General features: G+C 43.0%; 1 protein-coding gene across 2 annotated transcripts in view; it reads left to right on the forward strand.

Moving 5' to 3' along the window:
• The window catches only part of HPS5 (HPS5 biogenesis of lysosomal organelles complex 2 subunit 2), a 1,422,788-nt gene that overhangs the window by 318,885 nt on the left and 1,082,844 nt on the right, over positions 1 to 21,059 (forward strand). For both annotated transcript variants that reach the window (XM_044059074.1, XM_044059075.1), the window contains exon 7: positions 4,595 to 4,798. In XM_044059074.1, the coding sequence (XP_043915009.1) occupies positions 4,595 to 4,798 (204 nt within the window). The remainder of the gene's footprint in view (positions 1 to 4,594; positions 4,799 to 21,059) is intronic.

Raw genomic sequence — 21,059 nt, forward strand, 5'->3', positions numbered from 1 at the left:
CATATGCATACTGATAGTGCCTTGGGAATACCTTCGTATGACAAAGCTTCAATATCTCAGGAACAGATGGAACCAGCATCTCTGTCCTTCAGAAGCCCTTATTCCCCTGCTGCCATGCATCAGAAAACAAAACCTTGTGTTGAGGGCAGCATTGTCTCATCAGCAAGGGTGTGCCTTCAGGGAAACGAGACACAAAATGACGCTGACAACAGACCCTTCAAGTGTAGATTTGGGAGCCCATATGAAGGGTCACTGGGTTTAGAGAGTTTGTCAATAATGTATGAGGGACAAGCACATCAACATCAAGGAAGTGATTACATTCATCCTAGCTCTCAAAGCATTTCTTCCAGCCTTATCAGAAGGAATTATCCAAGTCATGTACGTGGGTGAGGGATGGGGGGATCTTGCTCCTGTCAGCTATGCACATTAGCCATGCAAGCCTAGTAAATGGGATTGCAGAACGGAATCCCTCTAAAAGTGACATGCATTCTTTCAGACAAGCTGGTGTGTACCAGAAATAGACCCGTTTCTCATATAAACAGACAGCTGAGACAGTTTTGCTCAAGGACAGCAACTCAAGGAGCCCGGATGACCAATACCTTCTTCCTGGATTTGACAGGGTGCTTTCCCTTCAGTATTCCTGATCCCCAGGGTATTGACAAAGGAATAGGAAGAGAGGCCAGCAGTGATCCTCAAATCCCCCCTTTTGGCCAAGGCATCACTGATTCCCTTTCCTGTTTGACATGACAAGAGGAATAATGCTATAGCTACTGCCTCAGCATGTGTGCCTCCTAACTCAAAACTTGGGGTCCCTGCAATAACCCTCAGTTTAGACACACTGATGCTGACCAGCCTGGATCTCTTCCTAATACCTGCTAGGCACAGATTCTCTTAGGGCATACTAAGTATCATGAAGGAGGCTAGGAAATCTGGTATAAAAAATACATACCTAGCAAAATTGCATGGTCCTAGACCCCATAAAAGCTTAGGCAGCACTGGTCCTGGAATACCTATCAGACCTCTAGGAACATACCTTAGCTTACACTTCTGTAACAAAATTATGCTTCTGCTATTTTACCCCATTTACCTATGGATCCCCCTTTTTTTGTATTCCAGACAGTCCTTTAAACACTTTTTTGAGTGGAGTGCTTCACTTTGGGCCTCATATAAAAATAAAACAGCTCTACAACATGACTTGAATAATGAGCTAGGGAAACTAACAATATCCTGCTTTCAGCAAGCAAGTTTGTGCCCTGTCCAGTTCCTTTCATGGAAGATACTGCTTTTGGTCGCAATCATCTCTGTTAGACGTGTTTCAGACCTGCAGGCATTAATGAGCAAAGAGCTCATAGCTTTCCTTCAGGATAGACTGGCTCTGTATAACAACATCTCTTTTATGCCCAAAATGGTTAAAGAAATGACCTTGAGCCAGACTATTCAGCTACCAGTCCTTTTCCCTAAGCTAAGAACCAAGGAGAGACAACTCTACATTCCCTCGATGTGTGCAGATAGCTGAGATTTTAGTTGCATAGGACAAAAGAATTCAGAAAAAAATGATCAGTCTTTTTTGCAGAAAGAAGAAGGAAAACATATAAACAAGTAAACCTTTTGTAAATAGTTGAAGAACTGTATTGCCTTCTGTAATCAGCATCATGCAAAGTAGGTGCCAGGCCTCATTATTGCCCACCCTACTAGAGCTATAACTGCCACCACAGCTTTCCGTAGGAGTGTTTCTACTTGACCCATTTTGGAAGCAGCTGCTTAGTTGTCTCTTGACACGTAATTTTCCCGGGTTTGGGTGGCAATCCTATATATTCACTCTCCTTTATTTTCTCTTGAAACCAGGTGGCCACCCCTGTTTTGTGAACCCTTTTCTCTGGAACATCTAGATTGGATACTTTGGGGTAGATCCATTCTGTGAGGAATCACTCTCTGATCCCCTAACTTGTAAGAACAGGAGGGTTCTCCTCCAGCTTAGCAGGGGCAAGAAAGATCTTGATGGTAGCATCGTCTGACACATCTTTATACTACCAGCTTCCTGACACCAGAAGTAAGAATTGGATGAAGCACTAGGAAGGGGAATAACTTTGGAAGACTGGCCAACTGCAAGCTACTTGCATGGCAAGATATCTCAAAAATGAAAACCGCAACAGTGAAACTACTTGAACATCAACAGTTACAATAAGTTCTTAATGCAACTGTATTTTTTTTTTAATAGCATTTACCTGATAGTCGAGGAATTTAATATGTTTGTTAATATCAGACAACATGTTAATGTTAGCATCAGTGTACCATATTCAGTCCCTCACCACATTCTCATCATCTTTAACTGCTTTCTTGATGACTGGCAACATAAGTTTTAGAATTGCTTAAGCTTTCAGACTAACAGGAGTCCTTCACTGAGAGTGATTAAGATATTAATAATTAATAAGGTGCATTAATAACCACTTGCAACTAAAAAGGGAAAAGAATGTACATCATTTTTTCTCATTGGTTTGAAAATATACTTGAAAAATGCCAGTGTGGAAAAATGTGTGCAGTTCGTGTACATAAGACAACTGTACTTCAGAGAAAGACTGCACGTGCATGTGTCTGTATGTAGATATATAAAGCAGCATAGCTAAGGTGGGACAAAGTGGGCAACCACACTGGTCACAAAGTGTTGGGGGGCATACAGTTGGCCGATTCTAATCACTGTTTACTGCATTTACAATCAAAACTGAGTTCTATAGCTCTATGTGTGACATTAAATGTAGCAAGTGGTTGACATTTGCTACACTTTAGCATTAAAAATACCCCTTTTGTTTTTTCTTTTCTAATTGATCACTGTAACTCTCCATGCATGGTAAAAACTGTAGCAACTGCTTATTTTTTTTTTTCACTCTTCACATACAGAGAACAGTTTTTTTTGAGGGGGTCGCCAGATCGGGGATGGCATCAGGCGCAACTATAGCCAGCTATACCAGTGTATATTTTTATAGCGTGTGCATGTCTGTATGTTTGTGTGAAACAGGAAAAAGAGTCTGAAACTTTAGAACACCAAGTTATGGCCTGCCATAAAATTATTCATTATGCAAGGAAGAAAATATGTCAGAAAAATGACTCTGACTTTTCTAATGGGAAAATAAATCACTGTAAAAAAAGTGATGTTTAGGAAGATTAGTTAAATGCAGAGAGGGAATGTGACATTGTAATTTATAATTTTAGTCTGAACACAAAATATTTGTGAGATAGATATTTTGCTTAAATGAAAACATGGAATTTCAGTCACGTCCAGGTCATAGTTATGTGTCATGAAAAAGGCAGAGACTACTAAAAAAATGGGTAGATTAGAATGTGTGTATATTGTGTGCAGTACAAGTATTGGTTTTGCTAACTGAAATGAAGAAAGAAATAGAAGCAGGAAAACATATTAGTATGTCAAAAGTTCTGACCGTTACCTAAGAAGAACAGCAGTACTATGCAGCTTTATTGTATTGTAAATATTTTCTGAATGTTAAGGCCTTCCTGATTGTTCAGCTTATACCAACAGGTTCTCAGAGCAGAATATTATTACCTTGTATGATTTACTGTTTTAGAATGAATAAAACACAGATTCAAACCTCAGCGGTCTTCCATTTTTAACTTTTCTGAGACAACCAGCATGTTGGATTCGGGATAAAATCATCATCAAAATAATGCATTACCAGTATACAGGCATCTTTGCTCTTCAGTGTACCAAATGTGCATCCACAGTTAGTTGCTCAGAGGGAAAAGTTAAATACTATAGTTTTTCATGAATCCCAGATCTAAGTTCAGACTGCTAAACATCAACTTGAACAACTGAATTAGCTAAATCTCCATTGTCCTTTCTTCCAGAGGTACAAGGAAATACCCTCGAAGAAGGATAACTTGCATGTCCAAAACAAAATGTTCTGACTGGGAAAAGTGTGCTACAACTGCCTGTTAGTCATTTTGCATGTAGGGGTATGTCTGCATGTGTGTGTGTGTGTGTGTGTGTGTGTGTGTGTGTGTGTGTGTGTGTGTGTGTGTGTGTGTGTGTGTGTGTGTCTTATTGCATTCATCTTGGCTCTGAGTGTCTCTCCTATTATCCTGTCCCCTGGATGTTCTCTGCATTTGATTAGATAAACACTCTTAGAAGTGCATGTAAAAGGAGCCATGTACTCTGAAACTTTGAGTTCTGTGAATTTATATTGGTAGCAGAAAAATCATGTGACATGTTTTGTGTTTTGGGTGTTTGCAGGGTTTTATGTCATTTTGAACTGTTTCTATTCTGGTCTAAGTTCGCCTCTCATAAAAATATTATTTGGATTTGACAATTGTTTAAATGATAGTAGTGGAACTGCTTAAAAATGTTTAATTTGTTATCCTCACTATTGTTTGAAGATGCCTTAACATTTTGTAGGCTTTACCTATTAAGTGCTAATTATGTATGTTTTGTAAACCATCAATGTGCAGCCAAAGTTAATATGTATGTGTGTTCCTATAGCTCTGTTGTCATTTAAAATATGAGGTAGTTATGTTTTTTGTTACCAATCACAGCTGAAAGTACACTCACAGATGATTTACAACTTTACTTTTATTCTTAACTCAGAGAGAAATTTTGGAAAATTGGAAACAAAGAAAGAGAAGGAGACTATGGAGCCTGTTTCTTTCCAATAAAGAGTCAGCAACCATTGATATACTGTGCACGCCCAGGTTCGAGAATGTGGGAAGTGAACTTTGAAGGAAAAGTGCTAAGCACACATCAGTTCAAACATCTTCTTTCTTCACCACCTCTTCCTCTAATAAGCCACAGGTATGGTGATTTTAATGAAGAAGAGTATTATTTTCCCAATGAACTGTTTGTGATCAAGTCAATTTAAGCCATTACCTGTAACCATCACATTTCGTGAACTTCATAATTTTAGAACTTTTGCTTACTTCTCTGTTGCCCCACTGACCTTTACATCCATAGCATTTCCATAGAATTAGAGCTTCCTTGTGCTTGTCAGAAAGCGTAGATAGCATTCTTCTACCAAAGCGTAACATCAGCTTTTGTTCTCTTACTCTTAGTATTATAATAGGTGCACGGCTGTTATGTAAACTGTGTGTATATACATTCGATATGTTTTTCTCTATCTACCATGCTGAGACTTTCTTTTCGTTGTGTTGGCTTAATGAAGTATTTGTGTGGTGGTGTTTTCTGTGTTTTGTACTAGTATTCCAAAAGTAGTAATATGGCAAAATGTTCAACTGCTCTGTTATTGCTTACATTTCTGTATTTTTTTGTTTGTGAAATGTTTTGTATTTCATCTAGGCTAAATCTGAAATTTGTCAGTATTGAGCAGTGCACTACCCTGATAAACACACATAAATAAATAATCTTGTGAGAGAAGGCTTATCATTTGTGTACTCATTCCTCACTCTCTGTGTGTTACTTCTGGATGCTGCAAAATGTATGCTTCTGATTATAGGTTCGTTGGAGTGAGGTGCAGTGGTATGGTTCCTCAGTCCTTTCTACCTTTTGAATATTGTCCCTAGTGTGCAGCGCTTTATCTGCTCTGTTTTATGTCATCCTAAGCCAAAAAAAAAGAAAAGGATGCAAGATGCATCTTATTCAGTGATTCCAGGAGGGGCTAGGAATTGGGCTCCTGCCCAATAGAAAAGACTTCCTGGCATTCCAACTACTCAGATGAAATAAGCAGCTCATGGAATTCAAAAGCAGCTTCACAAGCTGCTTCAAAACGAGTCATCCAAGAGGTATCTTCCGACCAGACAAGATCTGGAACTTGTCCTTGCTTATCTTTAGTGCCAAAATAAAACAAGATGTGACATCCCTCCTCTGGGCCAGTGATGAAGTAGCCTTAATCCTTACCCACAGACACTCGTGGGAAAAGTTCACTAAGAAAAATGTACACCCACAGTATTTTCAGATGCAGCTCTCTGCACCAAGTACAATTTCCCTTAAGAGCACACAGGGAATGCACAGTCCAGTCTTGGGTCTAGGTTTTCTCTCCAGGCCCCAAATAAGACTCTCCACTGCCATAGCTAATAGAGTTGAGTCCTTAGCCGAGTGTTTCAAGTCAAGTCCTCCACCACCTCTCAAAAAACCAGTGCTGTCAGTGTCACTGTTCGAAGTACCTGACACACACTCTCTCTTTGAGATTTGATTTTCACACACACCTGGGAAAGGCTGGCACAGCCTACCTGCTTTGCCACTTCCACTCAGACTGTAATATAGATACACTGCCACCAGAATGCCCCCAAAGCCAGCTACTGTAAGGTTTTTACTAGGGTACCAAATTACTCTTTGTAAAATTAATACTTGTACAGATGGTAGTGGTAACCAAACAGCAAGACTTTTCAGGAACGTGGAGCCACAGTGCCACTAAATAAATGCAAGTGCTCTCAAAAGTTAAATATTTTCTAAAGGACCAGCCAAATTGAAAGGTGTAGATATATTTAAAAATAAATAATACAATAAAATAAAAATACTGAATGTCTGTTTACAGTAAACACAAGTGTTTCAGTTCACATGAAATATAAAAAAAACAATGCAGATGGAAAGACTCAGACAAATACAGAAAAAAAATATTTAGCTAATTTCCTGAGGTTTAGGACATATGCCACAATAGACTTGATGTGGGGTTCACACACACCGTTCCATTCATCACAAATCAAATCCAGTGGCCCCTCACCCTGTGCCCATACAGCAACTCTAATGGTGAAAAACCTGTGGATTCCTAGGGTACCTCTCTATATGCAAACAGCAGATGGGGGAAATATTTGTTCCACTCTGTCTTAAACTAGTCTACAAATGCCCTTAGCATGGTCTTCAGTGTAGAGTTTAACCTCTCCACAAGACCATTAGTCCTGGGGTAGTAGGGGGTAGCCTTTAGATGCTTCACCCCACAGACAAGCCAGCAGGTATGACATGAAATTGGCACCTCTGTCAGTCAGTATTCCTCTCAGGAAACCTACCCTGCTGAGAATATCTAACAAAACATTTGCCACCTTCTCTGCCTTGATGGAGGACAGAGCCACCAGCTCAGTATCTAGTAGCATAATGTACTACCACTAGGATTTATTTCTTCTTGTGGAACTTGGGGTACTCAGGGGATGCACAATATTTGTAGCTACCCTCTGAAATGGCTCTGCAATCACAGGCAAAGACATCAAAGGAGCTTTGACCTCGTCTTCTGCCTTGCCCTTTTTTACACTACTCACAGGTCCTGTAGTACACTGTTATGTCCCTTGCAATCCCAAGCCAATACAAATTTCCCTTAAGAGCACACATGGAATGCAGACTCCAGTTCTGGGACTGGGCTTTCTCTCCAGGCCTCAAATAAGACTCCCTACTGACACAGCTATAGAGTTGAGTCCTTAGGTAGGTGTTCTAAGCCAAGTCATCCACCTACCTTCTCTGTAAAATCAGTGCTCTCAGTGTCCCTGTACAAGGTAGTTGACACATACACTCTTTGAGATTTGATTTTCACACACACACACACACACACACACACACACACACACACACACACACACACACACACACACTCCCCTGGGAAAGGCTGGCACAGCTTACTTGCTTTGCCACCTCCACCCAGATTATAAGGTAGATACAATGCCACCAGAACACCCAAAGCCAGCTACTCTAAGGCTGTTACCAGGGTACCCAATTTCTCTTAGTAAAATTAATACTTATACAAATGGTAGTGATTACAACGCAGTAAGACATTGAGTAATGTGGAGCCACAGTGCCACTAAGTAAATGCAAGTGCTGTCAAAAGTTAAATATTTTCTAAAGGATATGCCACATTGAAAAATATAGATATATTTAATAATAAGTAATAAAAAAACATGAAAATACTGAATATCTCTTTACAATAAACACCAGAGTTTCAATTAACAGGAAATATAAAAAAAAAAAAAACGCAGATGGAAAGACTCAGACAAATGCAGAAAAACAATATTTAGCTAATTTCCCTGTATTTCCCTGACTGAAGAATTACTGTTCCCTAGTTACTTACTAATGCAAGGAAGATGAAGTTAGATGAGTGTCTCTTGCCAGCACTAATAACAAAGTGCATCTATCACATCTCTCACTAGTATTGAAATATAATTTCAGTGCTGGCTACAGAATGACATCACATCTGGTTTCCTGAATCTGTGGTTCCAACACTACCCCCTCACTAGTAAATGAGCCAAGATTTGTCACAGATGTGTCACAATGCACACACAGAAATTTACTAAGGCTTAATACAGCATCTGGAAGCTATAAAACCATTCCACCACTTCCACCCTTCCTGCAGAAAGGCTTTTTACAGCCGCTGCATCTCTGACTGCATTCAGGCTTGTGAAATGGAGTCTTTATGGCCTAAACCAAGTCATTTAGTTTTAGGCTATTTTTCTTAAAGTTAGCTGGGCTGTGCTTAACCCCTTCCCTTCCAGTATCCCCTGTTAAAAGACATGCATTTAATCAGTTACCCCAATACAGTCTGACATACATGTACATTTTTTTTCTGTCCAGCAGGACCCACTGCTGATGAGGCGTGTAGTGAGGGCTATACCTTTCACCCGTCTCTTTCATAAGGATTAATTCAAGTTCTATACTCTTTGTCAACTGCCATACATCTAGTCCCTGTAGCCATTTTCTTTATGCAAATTCTTCAGTGGACATTGGCAGCACAGTGGTCCTTACCCTACCAACCCTATTCTTTTCCCATAAACGTCACCTGCTTCTGTAAATGCCATATTGGTTGGTGGATTTCAACCCAATGGTCTGTTCCTTGACAGGATTCTTTACTATGTCCACTATCACCACAATGACCACCTACATTACCCAACTGGGATGCAGGGGCATTACTTGTAAAGATGGTCTAAGGCATGTGGTTGGTGGATTCAACCCAATGGTCTGTTCCTCAACAGGTTTCCTTACTATGTCCACTATCACCACAATGATTACATACATTACCCAACTGGGATGCAGGGGCATTACTTGTAAAGAGGTCTAAGGCACATGGTCCTTTCTGAAGACCAAATTGCATAGCAACACTCTACAGAGGTGGCCTGCGCTATTGCATTATAAGCATTTCAGCACATTCTTCCTATAGGAACTTTTGCTGTTCTACATGTTGGTAGCCTGGTGCTCTGATATACAGGAGGAACCAGATCTTATCCACCGTGAAGGGAAGCAATGAGGGTCTGTGAATGGGCGATACTTCATACTGCCTTTTCATTGCTACTTATGTCCCTAAAACAATGAGTAAAAAGATCTTGCAGGAAAACCAATTGGTTAAACACAAAAAGAAAAATCTAGCAAAGCTAGACTTTCCACTGCATGATACCTTAAACCTCTTTCTATCAGAGGCAACATGGGGTATATGCAAATGACCCTTTGAAGATATTAGGTGTTTCAGCTAAGTGGCAATTCTGAATGTCCAAGACTTTTTCTTTTACTTTTAAGTCTATTTATGGACAATTTCAGGCCAATAAAGCCAAACCCCTCTAGCTGTGGACATAAATGTTTCTGCCTTCTTACAGCATCATCAGCACAGCATAAGAGGAATGTTTGACTTTTGGAAACACAGGGTTGTTGTACCCAACTGATATCCATAAACATTAGGGTGTCTATAAAATATCCCAACCAGCAAACTAACACTCAGTAAACATTAGGCTGTCTACAGAATATCCATAAACATTAGGGTGTCTACAAAATATCCATAAACATTAGGGTGTCTACAAAATGCTACTTATGTCCCTGAGAAAGTCCAGCGCACTAGCTGACAGGTTTAGCAGATCCATTCTGATACCTCAAGAATGGTTTCTCAAGCAATCAGTACTGAATATTATCTTAAGCCGTGAGAGTCGACCTTTCTGCACCATGTTCATTTCGTTCCTCAGCGACAAATGCAACACATATTTTATTCCGATTCCCCCCTCCAAAAGGTGCACTAATTCACAGTTAGATCCTGGGTCTCTTGTATGCTCACCCTTCTCCACTTCTGATCCCTAAGTTCTTCCAGAAAGCAAGCAGGCTGCAGAGCTCTGTAGTCTCACTAGAAATACCCTTCAGGGATACTAGAGCCCACTCATTATCTCCTGTTTCATCCATCGGGATCTCAACATCCCAAACTTCTCACATTCAAGTTAACCGAATGTTTTTTCCCATTGCAGTAGTAGTCAGATGGTTCAGCCTTGCTTCCCTGGTGCATGACCTTATTTTAGCATCCTAGAAGGCTTCTATAAAGAAAGTCTACAGGGCCAACTGGAAAAGGTTTTCTGTTTGGGTTTCTGAACAGACTATCGACCCCTTTCAGTTCTTTGACAATTCTCCTCTTTTTAGCAACGCCTTTTAAAGAAGGAACTAATTTTTTCTCTACTATTAAGCCTCAGCTAGCGGCAACTTCCGCCTTCCATACTGGTATCAGCTTGTCGTCTGGATTATATGATCGTGTAAAGCTTTATTTTAGGACATCTTTCTCCTCAGACCCTCAATTAAGAACTCCTCTCTTCCTGTAACTCTCTATAATTCTTCGGAGTTTAACCCAGGAACCCACGGTATGGGCAGATGAATGTAATATGTAGTTTCTTATTGGGAGAACCACCTTCTTCGTAGCTGTTACTTCAGCTAAGCAAATTTCTGAGCTTCAAGCCCTATCAGTAAACCTCCTTACATTATTTCTCATTAGGACAGGGTGCCTGTACAATACAGCCCTTCTTTTCTTCCTAAGGTGGTGATGGAGAATAATATTTCTTTCCGAATTTTACATGCAAAGGAGAATACTTACTTTTTCTAATTGATGTACACAGGCAATTACGTTGTTGCTTTCACAGGTAGGAACAGTTTAGGAAGTATGATCAGCTGTTTGTATCCCTTTCCCTTAATCATCTGGGTCAGGCTGCATCTAAAACCACACCAGCCAAATGGATTTCTGTTTGCATTTCCTTGGTATATTCTCATAAAGGTCTGGATTTACCTCAAACCCCTAGAGTTCATTTCATTCAGTTTTATGGTTACTTCAACAGCCCTTTTTTGTCAGGGACTCTACTGACCATATTTGTGCTTCACTTATTTGGTCAAAGACATTTACCTTTTTGCATATAATAAATTGGACATTCTTTCCAGAAGTAGATCTTCTTCTCGTTGGTAAGTTTTCAGTGTGTCCTCTGTGTGAGCCTCTCTAGAGTTATGTGGGGATTCTGCCCCATTTGTGAGGAAGAATGAAAAAGACAACATCAGATTTAGGAGTTATGTCCTTAGCATAACTTGGTATTTGTGTTGTCCATTTTCATTCTTCCTCACGTTCCCTCCCATCCATCCCCCGTCTTGTCTTTTCTAGAAGTACTTATAAGACTATATTGCAACTTCCAGTTACAGGTTTGAACCTTAATGTCTTCTTATATCTATTTCTGTCTATATTGTAAATTAGAAGGTTACGCCGCAAATTTGATCTGAGGTGTTTTAGGTCAGAATACAATATTATGGTTAGAGCGAGGAGCTCGAGATTAGGATCTGAAGTTTTTGGTATGTGGCGATGTCTGATCCGAGGATTGGATCGGAACCCCATTAGTGAGGAAGAATTAAAATGGGCAACACAGACAAATTATCGTAAGCAAATAACTCCTAATTTTTTTTCTGGTATTGTCAGCTTATTTTTGAATTTCCAGTTCCACAGTGAATTAGAATCGCAACCAAAGTGTCACATAGTTCACAACACCAGTGTGCCACCCAGCAACAGCCCTTAAGGCAAGACAACGTACCTAACACTTTAGTCATAGGTGACTCTATAGTCCGGCACACTGATGTCCCTCTCACCAGGTTGAACAAGGAGAAAATTACAGTCAGCTGCCTGTTGGATGCCAGGATCCACCATATAACGCATGCACTCAAGTCACTCCACACCAAGTACAAATATGACTCTGTCATTGTCCATGTTGGAGTGAATGACTTGAGACGTACCTCCCTGGATTACATGAAAAGAGACATGGAAGAGCTCTCGGATCATGTGGCCCAGGCAGGTATGACCCTAGCCCTGAGTAGCATCCTGCCTTCACCCAGAATGATACCACAATATAAGGACAAAATGATTGACTTCAACAATTGGCTAAGCTTCTGGTGTCATTCAAAGGGGATCCAGTATCTGTCTGCCTGGGACGACATGATTGACAGACCACGATGCTTTGCCAGAGATGGTCTGCACCTGCCACCTCTGGGATTCAGGTTACTGGCTAAGGCTCTTGCCACCCCTATAGTGCCTTTTTTAGGCAAAGTTCAAAGGACAAAACCACCACCGTAACTGGTACAAGCATGCAAAATCTGAAGGTAATGCTACTCAATGCTAGAAGTCTAAACCTCAAAATGTACTCTCTCGAGGCACTACTAAAAATGGAGAACATTGATATCTGTGCAGTAACTGAGACCTGGTTCAAGGCTCCATAGAGCACCCCTGCAATACCAGGCTACAACTCTTACCACACTTTTCGGCCACCAAAGCAGGACCGAAACACTAAAGGTGGAGGAGTGTCAATATTCACCAAGGATATTCACACCACCAGGCTAGTTGCCCTACACAATGCATCTGAAATTCTCCAGGTGCAACTAACACTAGGTAAGACTGCAATCCAAATTGTAGCTTGCTACAGATCCCCCACCATACCCCAAGATTCTCACTACACCTTTCTAAACATACTGGAAAATATTAAGATAGAATCAACCACCCTAATACTGGGTGATTTTAACTACCCTGCCATTAACTGGGAAAACTACTCATGTACCAACACCTTTGCCCAACGGTTCTTGGAATTCATAAATTCCAACGCCCTGGATCAACTAATCCATAGTCCCACCAGGGGCTCCAATATCCTAGACCTGGTCATTACCAACATGGGAAATCGATGCTCCACACCTATGGTCACCCCCTCGTTAGTCAGGTCTGACCATAAGCTAATCACCCTTAACATCCACATCCCACCCCCACCCCTCAGTAAGGAAACTTTCATAAAAAACTTCTCCAAAGCCAACTTCATGCTACTAAAGTCAGAAGTGACAAACTTCATGACACCCATACAGACGGGAAATGAAAGTTCAACTGCTGAATCCTACACTAAGGCACTGTACGAGCACATCCACTCATGCATGAATCGTGCCATCCCATATAGAACCAAGATGCTCTCATCCAAAAAAAGGAAGCCAATCTGGTCGTCCCCTGCCATAAACAAACTTTACAACAAAAGGAAGAAACTGTTGCAGAAAAGAGGAAAATCCCAGGATGCAAAAAACTTCCTTACCAGCCTCAGTAAGAAACTGAGATCCCTCATAAAATCCTCCAAAGCTAGTTATGAAAATAAAATTGCCAAAGATTCCAAAGACAACCACAAGGCATTCTATAACTATGTCAAGAATCTAAATGGCAATGCTCAGATCTTCTCTGAGCTAAAACAGAATGGCATTAAATATACAGATCCCAAGGATATTGCCAATATCCTGGCAGATCGATTCAGTGCCAACTTCACCCCCCTCTCACCCCCTAAATGGCCCATCTCAATACCGGAAGATTGTCAAATTCCAGTAATAACGGCCACACAGGTAAAAAAACGCACTCTCCAAAGCTAAAAATACAGCATCCATGGGACCAGATGACATCCCGGGCTGTGTACTACATGAACTACAATATGAACTGGCACCTCACCTAAGTGTCATGTTTAATCATAGCCTCACCTCAGGTTTTGTGCCCACTGAGTAGCGCAGAGCTACAGTTATCCCACTCCACAAGGGGGGATCCACCTTGGATCCCAGAAACTACCGTCCCATCAGTCTGACAAGCCTTATCTGCAAGGCCATGGAGCGTATTATCATGGAACTTATAAACAAAGACATTGGCAACCTTCAAACACTGGACCCCACCCAGTTTGGGTTCGTGAAGGGACGATCTTGTCTACTGAACCTGATTGACTTCTTTGAATCAGTCTCCAGAGCCATGGACAAGGGTAAGGTGGTCCACACAGCCTATCTAGACCTTGCTAAGGCCTTTGACACCATCCCCCACTCTGGAATCATAGACAAACTTACTAAGCTGGGCATTAATCCCTACGTCACCCAATGAGTTGCTAACTGGCTTACTGATAGAACCCACACTGTAAAAGTAGCCGACTCCAAATCCAGCTCCAGACAAGTGACAAGTGGAGTACCTCAGGGTTCAGTCCTGGGACCGCTCTTGTTTGGCATCTACTTCTCTGAAGTACAGGCCAACACCAAGGGACTCTGGATAACAAATTCGCAGATGACTGCAAACTGGGAGCCATTACTGAATCCCCAAATTATGTGGATACTCTACAAAAGGGCCTTACAGAAACAGATGCTTGGTGCCAGAGCCATGGGCTCAAGCTCAATGCCAAGAAATGTATAGTTATCCCCTTTGGGAAAAAACATGTACCCGTGAATTACCATATAGGTGGCAGTACATTAAACACTGAAAGTGTGATAAGAGACTTAGGGACACAGGTGGACATTGGTCTCACCTTCAATAACCACATCGCCACAACAGTTAGGAAATCCTTCTATGTGGCACACCTCATCACTAAGGGCTTTTCATCCAGAAAAAAGGAGGTCATTGTCCCACTGTACTCATCCCTCATTAGACCCATTATAGAATACAACGCCCCGTTTGGTATGTACCTCTCAAGACATCTGCAACAACTGGAAAGGCCGCAGAAATACCTCACTAAAAGAATCACAGGCCTAAAGCAGATGCCCTACGCTGACCACCTTAAAAAACTCCAGCTATACTCTGTCACATATCGTCTACTCAGAGGCAGTCTCTGCTTAACATACAAGGCCATGCCAAACCCAGAGCTGTTGGACATGCTACACTTAAAGAAATCCCAATCTTTCAGAGCCTCACGCTCCAGGGATCTATACCTTGTCATCACAATAAACAAAACATGCTGGAGGGATAGGTTCCTGACCCAGAGACTCCCCAGACTCTGGAATAGATTGCCCATACATGTCAAGCAGAGTGCCTCTTTGACCCTCTTCAAAAGGAACCTTGACGATTGGATGGGAGAAAGGAAATTCACCCCGGGGATCACGTCAGTCGCCCTGCTAGACAGGGGTCCAGGGAAGTAAATAGTGTGGGAAGAAATAGCCAGGGAATTGTTATGGCTAGGCTTGTATAGGCCCTAGGGCTGATAGCCTAGTACCAACCTATGAACCTGTGTAGCAAGTGAGTCAGGACTAAGAATTAGAATAGTATCTGAATACATTGTTAAATCAGGGTAAATGAGATGAAATAAAAGATTATTAATACAAACAGAGAACAGCATAGGTCAAAAAAAAAAACAGGCTCCTGAAAAACTGCACTATTACAGCAGGGTGGTGTTGCCTGAAGTCACTGGAAAGTTCCTGTCATTGAGATACTTAGGAAACAACATCAGATTCAGAATTCATTGACACTAACTTTTTGAGTATAAGATCACAATTCATCAAATGCACTCATCACATGAATAAGCATTCCACTAGTAAATAGCCCATTATTCATGTTATTTTGGCTAGTATTAGTAATGTATAGGGCTGTCAAAATGCTAAAGACAAGACTTAAAGCCTTGTTGTGCATCTGTTAGCAGTCCATGACTATGGATATATTCCATTATTTGCTAATGGATTCATTTTTGAAATAATTTGGCACTTGGGCATAGGATTGAAATGAGTTTGAAGTCTTGAGGTAATTTAATATTTGGGAAGTTTAGGTAATTATGTAGGCATGCTTAATCAGAGGAGGAATTATACCACAGAAGAGAAGAAGGTTGTAAATACGAGTTAGTGGCTTAGAAATAATAGGGTGCAGCCATTTTTAGGAAGGTAGATTAAAGGTGTGCATATTTTATACTGAATCGTCTATTTATTTTTGATAACCAGGTAACTTACCTGGTCATTTGACCCTTTTCAGCCACAACCCGGACTTACAGGGCAGAGAAACAGTTGTTTGTTCTCAAGTATATATTTACAAATACAAAATGCATTTAAGGTAAGTTGTGCAAGCACTCTTAGAGTGTAAAAGTAACACACAGTAACAAGTGTGCAGTATTAAAACCTCAGCAATCAACAACAGTAGATGTTAAATTGTCAATCTCGCCTTCATTCTTGCTGGATGGGTTCGGAGCCGATCCTCGGCTCCGACTCGGCACTTGCTAAGCTCGAGAGCTAATTTTACCAGCTCGAGGCAACCCTATATCCCATGATGCAAGGCGGAGACTACCCAGATCTCGTTTGCCGCTTCGCTAACGAGGTGCCTTCTTTTACCAGCTCCAGGTAAGTGAATAGATTTGAGACTTTCGTCTACCCCCCTTTAAATTTATATATATATTTGTTTTTTGTTAACCTTAACGCTTACTTTAACCCTATTCCCGTTAGTGTTCCCTTTTTTTCGAGTTATTTATCCCCTTTCCCTAGCTTAGGCCTTAGGCCTTCCCCTCCCTAAATTTTTTCCTGTCCGGGATTGTTTGTGTATGACTGTGTGTTATCCCTGTTTATTTTAAATTGTTGGATTAGGTGTTTTTGTGTGTGTGTTAGTGTATTGTGTTTCCTTGACACAGTTATGTCGAAGGACACTAAGGTCTCAGGCTTCAAGAAGTGTGACTCGTGCTGTCAGAAGATGTCTCTGACAGACGGTCACACTTCTTGTGTTTATTGCCTGGGACCTTTGCACCTGCAGGACTCTTGTGCTATCTGTCATGCCTTCAGCCCAAGAGTCCTGCAGGAGCGAAGAAATAAGTTGATATTAAGGGGCTTATTAAAGCCCGAGAGCTCCCCGACTAAGTCGGCGCCGGGGAAGCCCTCGAAACCTGTTAAGCCTTCGGCTGAGAGTTCCAAGCCGTCGGCTTCTGGTTCACCCTCACCAGGGTCGAGATCGGCTCCGGCCGGAGCCGATCCTTCCACCTTAGCAGTCTCAGTATCGGCTCCATCCGGCACCGATACTGCCCAATCTAGACATTCAGTGTCGGCTCCGGCTGGAGCCGACGTATCTTCGGCTCCGTTGGCTCCATCGATCTCAAAAAAGAGATCTCGATCCCTTTCAGTAGAGTCCATACGTTCGCTCGAGATCACCCTGCTCGGAGCGGAGCCATCGGAGCCGTTCTTCTCGGTCGTCCAGGCTGTCTGATCACGACCGAGAGAGAGTGGTGAGTAGACTATTAAAGTCTCAGGCATTGGCCCAAATACTCCATAGCCCATCTCAACAGACGGTAGCTATTTCACATCCACCAAACATTCCTCCTTCGACTCTCTTACAGAGCTCGGAGCCGGAGCTCCTCGGAACCGTCACCGTTGTAGCTTCGGAGCCGATAACACCCCTTTCGGCTCTGTCGTCCTCTGCTCCGATTTCGTCCTTGAGGCCTTCATTGAAGGGATCCGGGTGTCTGGTCTCTCTCGTCGGCTCCGAGGGGGCGAGTGGCATCGGACCCTTGTCCGACCCCGTTCTCCCTCTCGGAGCTTCGGCGTTGGTGAGCTCGGCCCCGACATCTGCCTCGGAGCCTTCCCTCTTGGTGAGGCCTGGGGTTCCTATCTCTTTGGAGCGGGAACTTTCTGGTCTCTCTGACGGGGGAGCCTTTGAGTTGATGAGGAGTGTACTAGCCCCTGGGCTTAGTCAACAGACAGTTCCATCAGCTCCTCCCACTACAGTGCCTGCTAACGTCTCTTCCCACTCTCTTGCTCCCGGACCCAGAGATCCAACGCCTCAGGTTTCCCCATTGGGAATATCTTCCTCTTCCAAGGCTTCTCCTGATCCGTCAGGTGAACCCCCGCGTAAGAGGACATGTAAGAGGAAACATCTAGACTCCCCTGAGTCTACTACATCTGATACTGACCTGGATGAGTCGGAGGGATCCCCAAGGTCCTCCTCTGAGGATGTCTCATTCTCAGACATCCTTGAACTCCTTAAGCAGAGGGGGAACTGGCCCTCCCTTAATCCTTCCGAGGACGAGTCAGTATACCTGGAGGCGTTTGGATCTCGACCCTCCACCTCCTGGGTGTCTCCGCCTTTCGACCCTCTTATGGAGGTAGTGGCTCGGAAGGCGTGGATGGCTCCGGATTCAGTGGAACCTATCCCTAGGAGGCCTTCAAAATTCATTACGGCCCCACCAGATAGACAATATTTAATAAAGGGTGTCCCAGTTGATGCCATGGTGGTGGCTGCTGCCACCAAGAAGGAACTAGCTGATCCTTCAGTACCTGTCCATCCTCCTAACAAGGACTCTAGGACTATGGACAGGTACGGCAAGCGGATTTTTTCTTCAGCGACTTTTGCCATGAGATCGCTGAACTACTTATACCACTTCACCTGCCTTCAAAGAGATGTTCTTAAAGAGTTGGGAGAAGTTTTACAGGATCCGTCAGCTGCTGGGTCTCAGGATAAGATTAGCTCACAGCTAGGAATCCTTAACTCCATTGTTAACTCCTCCATGCGGCTCATTTCTTATGCAGCCAATGGAGCGAGTAGGGCCGCAGGCACGGAGTGGCTTTAAGGCGTCAGTCCTGGATGCGGCTTTGTAATTTTGCAGACCACTTCAAGGCGTCCTTCACAAACTCCCCCTTTGATGGTTCGACCTTGTTCGGACCTCAAGTGAAAGACACTTTGACTAGATGCGAACAAGATGGCAAGACTCTTTCTGCCGTAGGAGTCCGTTTCTCCACCCCTTCAAGACCTTACCCCAAAGGACAGAAGGGAGGTAAAATGTGGTTCCGCAAATCTCAAGGAGTCACGCCTGACGCACGAAGTCAGTTTACCCCCAGAGGCAGAGGGGGTAACAATAATAGATGCCGCCCTAGGGGCAGAGGGGGTCCGCAAAATCAGGGTAGCAGAGAGCCTCTTTCTGACAAACCCTTCCAGCATCCCTGAGATGTTGCCCGATTGTCCGCCTTCGGAGGCAGTCGGGGGAAAATTATCGCTGTACCCAATAGCCTGGCTTTCCCTTTCTCAAGACAAATGGGTACAGTCGATTATATCTGAGGGTTACAAAATTCCCTTTATTCAAACCCCAATTCAACAAAAGGGAACCCTTCCAGACGTTCCACCTGGTCTAAGGGAACTAGCAGTACTAGAAATATCAAAACTGCTTGTAAAAAGAGCCATCCAGCCAGTCCCAGCGGACCAAATAGGATCCGGAATCTACTCAAGGTTCTTTTTAGTTCCAAAAAAGACAGGGGACTGGAGACCAATATTAGATTTGAGCAAACTAAACAAGTTTGTAAAGAAATCAAGATTCCGGATGGTCACGCTTCAGTCCATTCTGCCCTTTCTGGGCAAGGACAATTGGATGTGCTCGATAGATCTTCAGGATGCGTACTATCACATAAAAATTCACAGACGATCCAGAAGATTTCTCCGCTTTCGGCTGGGGACCAGTCACTTCCAATTCAGAGCCCTGCCCTTTGGACTCACTGCAGCCCCCAGAGTGTTCACCAAATGTATGGCAGTGGTTACGGCTCACCTGAGATGTCAAGGATTCCAGGTGTTTCCATATCTAGACGACTGGCTCCTCACTGCCACCACCAGGCATCAGCTTCTCCAAGCCAGAGATTACACCATTCACATTTGCAGAGGGCTAGGAATTTCTATAAATTCGAAAAATCTGCCTTGTCGCCTTGTCAATCTATTACTTTTATAGGCAAGATTGGACACCGTACAACTTTCAGCAAAGTTAACAGACCAAAGGATCTTGGACATTCAAAGACACGTCCAGGTGACTCTTCTCAGCAACAAAATTCAGGCCAGATTTGCTCTGAAGGTATTGGGTCTTATGGCGGCCGCCATAACACTTCTTCCCCTTGCCCGCTTTTACATGCGTCTTCTACAATGGATGCTATTCACCCAATGGTCTTTTCAACAACTTCCCATGCGTCATGAGATCATAGTAACTCCAACTTGCAAAAGGCATCTGACTTGGTGGATATCGTCCCCTCAAGTCCATCAAGGCAGACCTTTTGTTCCTCTTGCCCCGGTTGCCACGGTTACATCGGACGCCTCCCTGATCGGGTGGGGGGGGCATTATCAGGGCAGAATGGTCCATGGCACTTGGCAACCTTTCGAGTACCATCTGCACATAAATGTCCTGGAGATGAGAGCGGTGCTTTTAACGTTGCAAGCCCTCAACGACTCTCTTCCCCTGGGAACTATTGCAATCCAAACGGACAATATGTCCGTAGTGTGGTATATAAACAAACAGAGCGGAACCAAGTCCTATCCACTGTGTTGAGAGGCTCTCAGACTTTGGCAATGGGCAATCTCTTCTCACCGGTTTCTGATAGCAATGCACATCCCCGGGAAATCCAACATCATAGCGGACAGATTGAGCAGAGCTATTCTCATGCCTCACGAGTGGTCTCTCAAACAATCAGTGACGGAAGAGATTTTTCAGAAGTGGGGCCTTCCTTGCTGTGACCTTTTCGCTACACCTCAAAACAGCAAATGCCCAAACTTCTTCTCTCTCTTCCCCCTTCCAGGCCATCCCCCCAGAGATGCTCTAACCCAAGATTGGCCCCGGGGACTTCTTTATGCTTTTCCCCCTTTTCCGCTGATACCTCAGCTAATTCAGAAAGCAACCGCTTTGAGAGCCAAGTTGATTCTCATTGCCCCTTATTGGCCTCGACAGATATGGTTTCCATTCCTACATCATTATCTCTTGGTACAGCCATGGCATCTGGACCCGGTTCCAGATCTTCTGACCCACCAGTCGGGTCAACTGCACCAATCCATACCTTCTCTCAACCTCACTGCTTGGTTGCTCCACTTCCATCCTTAGCCAGGCTTCCTATGATTTCTAATCCTGTCCGGGATATCATAGTAGCTTCCCTAAAATCTTCTACCAGAAAGATTTACACTAGTAAATGGCGACGTTTCTCTTTCTGGGCAAAAGCTCGGAACATAGACCCCTATACTGCTCCAATTCATTCGGTATTGGACTTCCTAGCTGAGATTTTTCATTCAGGATCCTCTTCTTCCACAGTGAAAGTTCAACTGGCAGCCATTTCAAATTTTCATATAGGCCTTTTGGACCACAACATTATGTCACATAAACTTTGCAAG

Source organism: Protopterus annectens, chromosome 17.part0, assembly GCF_019279795.1.
Source record: "Protopterus annectens isolate FY-2018-M chromosome 17.part0, PAN1.0, whole genome shotgun sequence".
NCBI lineage: Eukaryota > Metazoa > Chordata > Ceratodontiformes > Protopteridae > Protopterus > Protopterus annectens.